Below are 9,410 nucleotides of genomic sequence, written 5' to 3'. Positions count from 1 at the left end.
CAACCTCTGCCCTCTGATGTCAAAACCTGATACTACTATGAGACACTAACGCACCTACCGGAGAAAATAAAATTCACTTAAATTTTTTACCTTTATCTTTAAAGAATTGTTATAATTAATTACACATTTTAATTTATAGTTAAGAATTATTTTTGTTTATGTTATTTTAATAATAGATCGAAAGTTGGATCATGATTTTGAATATATATACATATATTTAATTAAAATGATTTATAATCAACGCGTAAAAATAATTGAAAAAAAAAAAAAACAAGAAAAAAGATATGATGGCGTTGTTGTTGATTAGCGACTGACGTCATCTACGTTCGAATACGGAAACCATTTTGATAATGATCAAACGTATATATGTATTATATATGTATATGTTTAAATGCATAAATACACAAACACTTGTTACATTTCTTTAAAGCTCAATCATTGAATATTCAGTATGATTATTAAAGTAATAATTTATAGTCAATCCGACATTTTAGTTTACGCGCTTTAATATATAATAATAGAGGAACGGACGAATTGGAACGCCGCGTTGCACCGTGTGTGTGTGTTTTCGATCTATCGTGCAAATGGCGGCTCTCGCGATGTTTTCTCAACGATTACTCAAATATTAGATATAGTTATTTGAGATTATAGATAATCAGTGTGATACATACGTACTATTGGTATTTCATATTTGACAAGATTTATTCTAAACATGGTAAAGTTACTTAAAAAGTTCTTTGCCGGTGATAAAGTTTTTGCAAAAGTTCGAGGTTACCCGCCATGGCCAGCTAAAGTGAGTATCATCTAATTTATCTTCAAGTAATTTTTATGAACTCACGTTATATTTAGCAAATATAACGTAATAAATATCATCGTTTAATCGACCTTATTTTTCTATCCTATACGATATCAATAAGGTTATTAATAAATAAACTGATTAATTTATTATAGTCCATTTACAAATCATGTTTACATAAATTCATTTCTGCATATAACCAAAATCAAATGTTGTTGTTTTTTTCTTTTTTTAACAATACTTTTAAAGGAATTTATTTCAATCATTACAGATTGAAAATATTCGTTTACGATACGTACCATTTTAATAGAAATGAATAATTCAATTGCATATGTCTTACCATATAGATTATTTTTGTACCATGTGTTTTATTGATTCTACTTACAGGTTGAAAAGGTTTCAGATCCAAATTCTAAAAATGCCAAATATAGCGTTTACTTTTATGGTACGGGTGAAACGTAAGTAATGATAGAACATTTTTCTTTTTTTTTCAATAAAATGCATAATATACTTGTTGCATAAGTTAATACAAAATATATATAACAAAAAACAATAAATTCAAATTTGATTTCAAGGGCTGTATGTAAAGTCGAAGAGCTCTTTACATACATGGAAAACAAAGAAAAGTTTGGTAACAAAGCGTTAAGAAGAAAATTCTTTCATGAGGGATTACAACAACTCGAGGAAGAACTTAAAAATGAAAGAAATAAAGATGCTGATGCAGACGATTTACAAGGTAATTTGTAATGATAAATTTTTCACTATCAATGTTTGAAATAATTGATCAAAAATAATTCTATTATTGTAGAATCGGATATGGTGGAAGAAGCAAGTACTAAAAGAGCAGATGTTGCATCAGAATTACCAGCAGCTAGTGCAGCGGATAGTGACTTAGAAGCAGGATCATTGATTATTGATGAAGGAGATAAAAAAAAATCACTTAAGAGAAAACCATTGTCTACATCTAATAATCCTGTAAGCCATTTGTTTTATTTTATTTGATTTTAATATTATTTTTATAACGGAGACTAGAAGTTGTATGTTTTACTTTAGCAATATTGTTTAAGATGTGCAATTATTGCAATGCTTTGTCTCCTATAGAAAATTAGGATCTGCCGACAAACATTTGTAAAATTAAAATTGTTCGTGCGATTGCTCCTTACATTGTATAATATATTTTTTTTTTTTTTTTTAGTAGATATTCTTTGAAAAACAAATTATATTATGAAAAACAATGTTATAACATATTTCTCAAATCAATTAGGAAACACCAGAATTAAAAAAGAAACGTGGAAAGACAAAGTCATTACCTACAACGACAAGTGACACATCAAAACACGAGAGTATTCTTGAATCACATGGAGAGGAGTCACCTAAAGAAATTGTAAGCCGCAGTGGACGTAAAATAAAACCAAAGCGTTTTGCAGATTTCTCCAGTTCCGAAGAAACAGAAGGTACTTATATAAAACCTTCTAATAAAATAAATAAATAAATAAATATTATTATTATAATATATTAATTATACAATTTGTAATATTTGTATTATAGAACATTCTTCGAGAGGACGTAACAAAATTAAAAGTGATGAACCTAGTGAGCATCTGTCGTCAGCTGGATCATACAAGAAAAAAAGTATCACTACAGAAAGTAAGTATTATAAAAGAGACATTTAATTAGAATATTTATTTACATGTTTATATTATGTTAAAGAGAAAAACAGTATCGGTGAAACATCATTGATGGAAGATACCGTCGTCACTAATCCAACCTATTCAGAAACATCAGGACGATTTCTTCTTGCAAGAACATTTGCCGGTGAATTTGTTGGCATTAAATTAGATGTAGACAGACCTAAATCATTTGACAGTGAAAAAGCTAGAGCGCAATGGGATTGGACAACAGCACGTAATGCTATGAAACTTAAAGCACAATTAGAGAGTGGTGAAATTTTACCTGAACAAGTTAAAGAATCATTAGATTTTAATGTACATGTGCCAGAGGATGAGAAACGTATTTTAACGAAGGACGGTGCAGTTCATAGAAAAACTTACAAATTAAGGTATCCCATTAGATTCGATCAATTGCAACAACACATTGATTTAATTATACAATTATTTATTTTTATTCTTTTTTTTTTTTTGTTGCATCTTATAGATGGCTTCGTATAGAAGCTCAGTTGTTACAATTGGATGCTCAAATAAAATCTAATCTTGGGTTGGATCGTGCTAATACAGATAAATGTTTAGAAGCGATGGATGATATATTGGGATTATCCATTGATCCATTAATGCTCAAAAAACATCCACATATTGTCGAAACTGTTAAAAGGGTAAATATTTGCAAACTTTACTAGTTACAGTTTTGTTTCAATATTTTATAAATTATTTCTTTTGTTTACAGTTAAGGCGATATATTGGTAATCTAAGTGATTGGAAATTGAGTAAAGAAGAAGAGGTAAAAATATCATCAATATTACATATTATTAAACAAATTAATAATTCATTTCAATGAAATAACTTTGAACAATTTATTTTTTTTTTTATAGACCATTTTCATACAAAAAGCAGAACAAATAAGGCAAAAAGCAGAACACATATACAACAAATTTAAGGTGAATTAATTTGTGATTAATTACATTTGATTGACTTACATTGGAAAGAAAAATAATAAGAAAAAAAAATCTTCTTTCTTTTAGGCTATGTTCACAATACCAGAAGGACAGTCTTTTTGGCAATCATTTTCTGATCAAGTGGACCATTTCAAGGAATTAACAAAAGATATGTCGGAAGAAAAAGTTTTCTCTTTAATGTCTGATCCGACCTGTCCAGGTATTCTATTATTTTGTTGATATTCTTATAATAATTATTAATATAATTGATGAGTGATAAGTGTAATAATTAATTACAGATGCACGTATGTCAGAGGATTCAACTGTCGGTGACGATAGTGGCAGTCCAGAAGATACAGACTTTAAATTGAAATTAGATCCGGACCAAGTGCCTATCAAATTGGAAAATCCTAAAGATTCAGACAGCAGCAAGTAACATACGTATATCTCGTATGTAATTAAGGTGAAAATGAGTACGTTTTGTTTTGTGCAGTATACTCTATGATATACAAGACAGCAGAGTGTTTTGCAACTGATTTAAGGGAAGGGAGTGGCCTTTGCACGTTTGAAAAATAATCTATTATGTGGATAAATTTTCCTACTGCAAAAATTATTCTATGAGTTTCTTATGACATTTCTAGCGAATTCCCCCTTTTTTTTTTTCTTTTTCGGCGTTATTAAAAGACAAAAAACAAAAAACCAAAAATAAGAGAACAAAATTATTACGTACGTGCACGTGTCAGAGAATTATTATTTACAATTGCAAGTTGGTAATGTAAAAAAAATTACACTCATGCTGCCCCCAACGACTAAAGTTTCATTGACACAAATTATACGACTTAGAAAAATGAAAAGAAAAAAAGAAGAAGAAGAAAAAAAAAACAAAGATCTTTCTATAATAATAACATCATGTCATTGTTGTTTTTCTGCCTTTTGCGTATAAATTGTTATTTATCTTGACGACATATATATTTTGACCGTACCAAAGGAGAATCATTTTCACGTTATAATCGTTCGTATTAAAAAGAAAGACCACGATTATCATCATCTTGACTTCGCAAATAATGTTTCTTTTCTTTTCTTTTCTTTTTTTCTTTTTTTTTCTTTTTAAACTATCGATGTAAATACAGGAATACTTATTTCATGTTATTACACATTTACATGCTATAAAACCGATGATTAATGGCAATGAATAATTCAAAAATATTATACAAAATAAAATCTTGTATTATGATATGCAACGCAGTTGAATAAAATCGATATTAATTATCGATTTTATTTAACGAGATATAACGATTTTAAAAAGTATTTTTGAAATTAATGTTTCTATTGCACTTTAAAGGCAAATTTACGTTGTCCGAGCAATAAGAAAAATAAGTGTTTTTTTTTGTTTTGTTTTTTTTTCTCTAACATAATGCCAATCTCAATTACGTTTCTTGATATATATATATACACACACACGTATATTTTACAATATGTTATATAAAAAAAAGAGAAATATTCTTGCAAATAGTTATTAGATATTATGCTGAATTATTGTTTAGTTGTTAGAAGAGAGACACACAAATTAGGATGCGTAGCAATAAATTAGTGATTTGTATGATGAAAAAGCATCAACGTGAAATATTACATCAAAGTGTAAGTTTTGAATGTGGGTAAGTATTTTAAGTTTATTATTATATTACTCTTATTAACAAAGATAATTATTTACTTTTTTTATGTGAGATAAAATTATTCGTCGATTTATAGAATTATTATTAATTAAGATAAGGAAAAATTTGTTAAGATAAAAACAAAAAAAAGAAAAAAGGATAATTAATTAATTAATTGGTTCATGTTAACGCAAAATTTGTACGTCGTAAATGAACATGTCTTTATAAGAATTTCAAACTTCATCTTGTTAAATACCTATCCAATTTGTTTATTAAGAATCCGAAATGAAATTCAAAAATGTGTTAAAAAATTGAAAAAAAAAAAAAAGAGAAAGTCATTTACAATTAGTTCAATTGAATCGTTCATTAAAGAAAATTTTGTAAAATTTCAATTATCTTATAATTATATCTTTTTATTCGTGAGAATAATATTAACAATAATAATAATAATAATAATAATAATAATAATAATAAATGCTATATAAAAAATACAAAATTGGATTTAGTTTGAAACAAGAGTTGCAAAGATATTAGTAAAAATTAATTTAATATACAACAAATATAAATACAAAAAGGAGTAGGAATTTTTTTTTTTTTTTTTTTTTTGATCAAAGGCTTATAATAAGTTACCAAAAAAAAAAAACAAAAAAAAAATCAAAATTTTGTCCACGTTTCACAAATTTTTGTACAAAATAGAAATTAATTCAAATATAATAATAATAACACATATCACAAAAATTATAATTTTGAAATAATGTTTATTTTAATAATAAAAAAAAAACAATTAATTTGGCTCGTTTTTTTTTCTACAAAAAAAAATATATATATATATTCATTGTATAATTTTTATTTTAAACAAATAAAAAAAAAGCTATTAATTTTATCTTGTTTTAAAATAACAATAATAATAAAAAAAAAAAAAAACGAGGAAGGAGAGAAAAGGAAAAAAAGGAAAAAAAGGATTTTTTCTTAAACGTTTGGAAGACACGAGAGTATTAAAAATTGTTAGGATCGACACGAGAGGAATATAAAATTAATAAATAATACAAATTCTTGTTTCTCGAGTAAACAACAAAAAAAGAAAAATATATACATATATATTTTTTATAAACTACTTTTTTAAATAAATAAAGGTGTTTAGTCGTCGAATGTTTCGAGAAATGTTCTTTTTACGATCAGACCAAGTATATTAAGATCACAAATATAAATATACAGGTTTTAAAGAAAAAAAAAAACAGAAAAAAAATTAATAAATTAAAAGTACGAATATATAATTTAGTTCAACGTGTTGTTGTTACAAGGAACAAGTTGAAATTAACAAAACAAAAATAATAATAATAATAATAATAATTATTATTATAATTCGCCGGGCTGTAATTTGTGGCCTTTGAAGTGCACTGAAAACATCTAGAAATAATTTGTACCATACTTGCACTCTAATTTTTAAAATGAATTATGTTATAGTTATACGTATACATATAAGTATATATATATATATATTTCTCTCTCTCTTGATTAGTTTATTATAAAAAAAAATATGATCGATCTTTCAGTTAGAATTACATATAAATAATACGTCATACTTAAATATTTTTGTTTTATAAAAAGAAAAAAAAAAAAAACGTCGAAGATCGAAAATTTATTATTGCGTTTATTATCGCAAAATAATCTCGTTATCGATAATGATAATAATAATAATAATAATAAATAAATAAATAAAAGAAAATGTTTATTTCAAATGTATTTCAAATATTTTGTGAATAAAAAAATGTTACAAGGCATTTTATATCCTACGTAGATTCTAATCCTTCTTCGTCAATTATAATGTTAAATAAAATATTATTCAAAAGGAAAGAAAACGAAGGATTTATACACATTGTCTTGTCAAAATTGAAATGTCAAAATTATATTATCGATCATTAAATCATAATAATTGTTATTTAAACAATTTATTTAACTCTTTGGGGCACGATGGGATTAAAAGTGTCCCACCTTTTTAATATTACATTTTAGAAATATTATTGCAATAGCTACATTTGCACGCTCATCTTAATATATATATATATAAATTACGTGTCACGTTGTTTGTCCGCAATGGACTCCTAAACTACTGAACTGATTTTAATCAAATTTTACACACTGTATGCAGTTTCATCCAACTTGAAAGATAGGATAGTTTATATCTCAATTTATAATCGCAATATTATTTGTTTATTAATAAAGAGTCATGATTATTTCTGTTAGTTCGGGACACCCCTAGTTGAGATTATAATGGATAAAAAAAAAAATTAATGAAGGAAGGTACGAATCAGAATTCTTGTCATTCGTTATTCAGAACATAATTTATAAATAAACTACGACAAATATGAATACATCGATTGTATGGAATTTTGCGTTTTCTCATTTTTGAACGTTGCATTTTTTACATTCTCTTCAAAAATGTCTGGTTGTTTTTTTTTTGTTCTTTTTTTTTTTTTATTCATACATATATATATATATATAGTATATACATTCAGCCTCTTAAATCTTAAAATTGTTCTAAGTAAGTCTCTAAAATGGTGAATAAACTTTAAACGTTTAATTCATCGGTATGTTGGGTTTCATGAAACGTTCGATTTATTCGCACTCTAACTAACACAATTCGAAACAAATGTTCATTTTTTTTTTTTTCATTTTTCTTTCTTATTAATTGTATTACACAGTTTAAAAAAAAAAACAAAACTGTTGTCGTCGTCGTTTAACAATAACAATTCACATTTTTCTTCTATCAAACCTAATCAATAATCACTTGATTATTTAAAACTTCGATAAAATCTAATCGTGATGTTGTAACATGAAAAGAAGCATAAAAGTATTGTCGGTTTATCAACGAATCAATGTGATAGTTTTATTTTTTGCGTATTCATGTATGTTCTATGTAGTAGTAGTAGTAGTAGTAGTAGTATGTACTATATTATATAGTACTTACCGGTTAAATTATATGTACCGATAATTATGACTTGTGTTGACTTAATTATAAATGTTGATTTAATATTGAACAAAATTCATTCTACGATTTATTTTATATTAATATAAAATAAATCGTAAAATATATATTTTAACAAATTATTTATTAACTTTTAATATCACTGTTCATAATTAATCGGCACATATATGTATATATATATTTGTATGCTTGTAATTTGTATAGAAAATGAATAATGCGATCAAATACGCATATGTAATGTGTAAATACTATTGCAAAAAAAAAAAAATGTTTCTTCAGTTTCTCTTTCTTTCTTTCATTTGTTTTTTTTTGTTTTTTGTTTTTTTGATTTATCAGAAATTATTTCAAATTTGATTGAATTATTATTTCATTTGAAACAAGTCTTAAATTAATACTATCGTATAAAATAAACTTTTGATTTTTCTATTTAACAACGTACGATTGTATGATGATCGACGTTCATTATAAAATGAATTTTTTTTTTTTTTTTTTTAATTTACTTTGAATGAACAAAACAAAAACTAAAGCAATATTTTTAATTATACAATTCGCGAAAATTTCGTCGTACCATTTTAATATACGTGTTATATTTAATTAGTGTGAACATTTGTTAAATATATATATATATATATATATTTAAAATGCAAATTATAATTAGTCATAATTTTTCATCTTATCTAATTCGTATCTTATATAAAAAATCATCTTTTCTTTTTTTTTTTCACCTGAAAAATAATTACATGTTTTTTTTTTTTTTGTATTTTTCTTAATACTTTTTTTTAAATTTTACCAAATTTACGAAATATTATGTATGTATGTATTATATGTATATATATAATATAATATAATGTAATATACTTTTTGATTATGAAAATGAAAATGATGATAAAAAAAACAAAAAAAAGAAAAGAAAATATAATTGATAAATCGTTAAACAGATGTTTCTGCCGATGTAGTGCCATTTACTTTCACTGGGCCGATACTCTCCTTCGATCTTATCAGATCTACCTAAAAATTGATAGAAACTTGTATATATATATATATACTGAAATTTGTTTTATTTTATTAGAATTTTTTTATATCGATACTCGTTGATGAGAATTCTCTCTCTCTCTCTCTCTCTCTCTCTCTCTTTCTATATCAGAAAAAAGAAATGAAACATTCGGTAGAAGATTTCCACTTTCAGAAGAAGAAAAAAAGAAAATGTTACAACTTTGTAATAATTTCAATGAATTAAATGTTACATTGAATTAACCCTTTGCACTTCGCACGATTCTCAACGTTGAATAGCAGCTACTTCGTACCACATAAATGGCACATTTATACAGACCCTCGTATTATTTAGTATAACTTAGGAACCAAATAACG

The 9,410-nt window shown here is 25.3% G+C and overlaps 2 protein-coding genes across 18 annotated transcripts in view; one reads left to right on the top strand and one right to left on the bottom strand.

Moving 5' to 3' along the window:
* Positions 1–403: 403 nt before the first annotated feature.
* Positions 404–4,017, top strand: Jasper (JIL-1 anchoring and stabilizing protein). The gene is made up of 12 exons (XM_015322890.2): positions 404–793; positions 1,184–1,254; positions 1,372–1,532; positions 1,605–1,771; positions 2,061–2,250; positions 2,345–2,443; positions 2,507–2,855; positions 2,951–3,125; positions 3,197–3,250; positions 3,342–3,407; positions 3,492–3,624; positions 3,704–4,017. The coding sequence occupies exons 1-12, from the start codon at positions 713–715 to the stop codon at positions 3,838–3,840; spliced, it is 1,683 nt and encodes a 560-aa protein (XP_015178376.1). The 5' UTR covers positions 404–712; the 3' UTR covers positions 3,841–4,017.
* A 3,362-nt stretch (positions 4,018–7,379) lies between these two features.
* Ndae1 (Na[+]-driven anion exchanger 1) overlaps positions 7,380–9,410 on the bottom strand; it is a 37,761-nt gene continuing 35,730 nt past the window's right edge. For 15 of the 17 annotated variants that reach the window (XR_016178174.1, XM_089177153.1, XM_089177152.1 and 12 more), the window contains one exon: positions 7,380–9,050. Coding sequence is in view for 15 of the 17 variants with exons in the window: in XM_089177153.1 (XP_089033279.1) it covers positions 8,973–9,050 (78 nt within the window). In the remaining 2 variants the exon portion in view is untranslated. The remainder of the gene's footprint in view (positions 9,051–9,410) is intronic. The other 2 variants (XR_016178175.1, XM_089177156.1) reach the window with 1 other exon arrangement.

The sequence above is a fragment of the Polistes dominula genome, unplaced genomic scaffold (assembly GCF_049000335.1).
Source record: "Polistes dominula isolate Pdom_NZ unplaced genomic scaffold, Pdom_raw_medaka contig_20, whole genome shotgun sequence".
Lineage (NCBI taxonomy): Eukaryota > Metazoa > Arthropoda > Insecta > Hymenoptera > Vespidae > Polistes > Polistes dominula.
This window is presented reverse-complemented; position numbering and strand designations above follow the sequence as displayed.

Bases quoted from the DNA above. Each gene is read 5' to 3' on its own strand.
- Jasper (XM_015322890.2), top strand. From the start codon at position 713: ATGGTAAAGTTACTTAAAAAGTTCTTTGCCGGTGATAAAGTTTTTGCA. The intron at 1,255-1,371 runs GTAAGTAATGAT...TTTGATTTCAAG, and splicing joins TTTTATGGTACGGGTGAAAC to GGCTGTATGTAAAGTCGAAG. The intron at 2,856-2,950 runs GTATCCCATTAG...TGCATCTTATAG, and splicing joins AGAAAAACTTACAAATTAAG to ATGGCTTCGTATAGAAGCTC.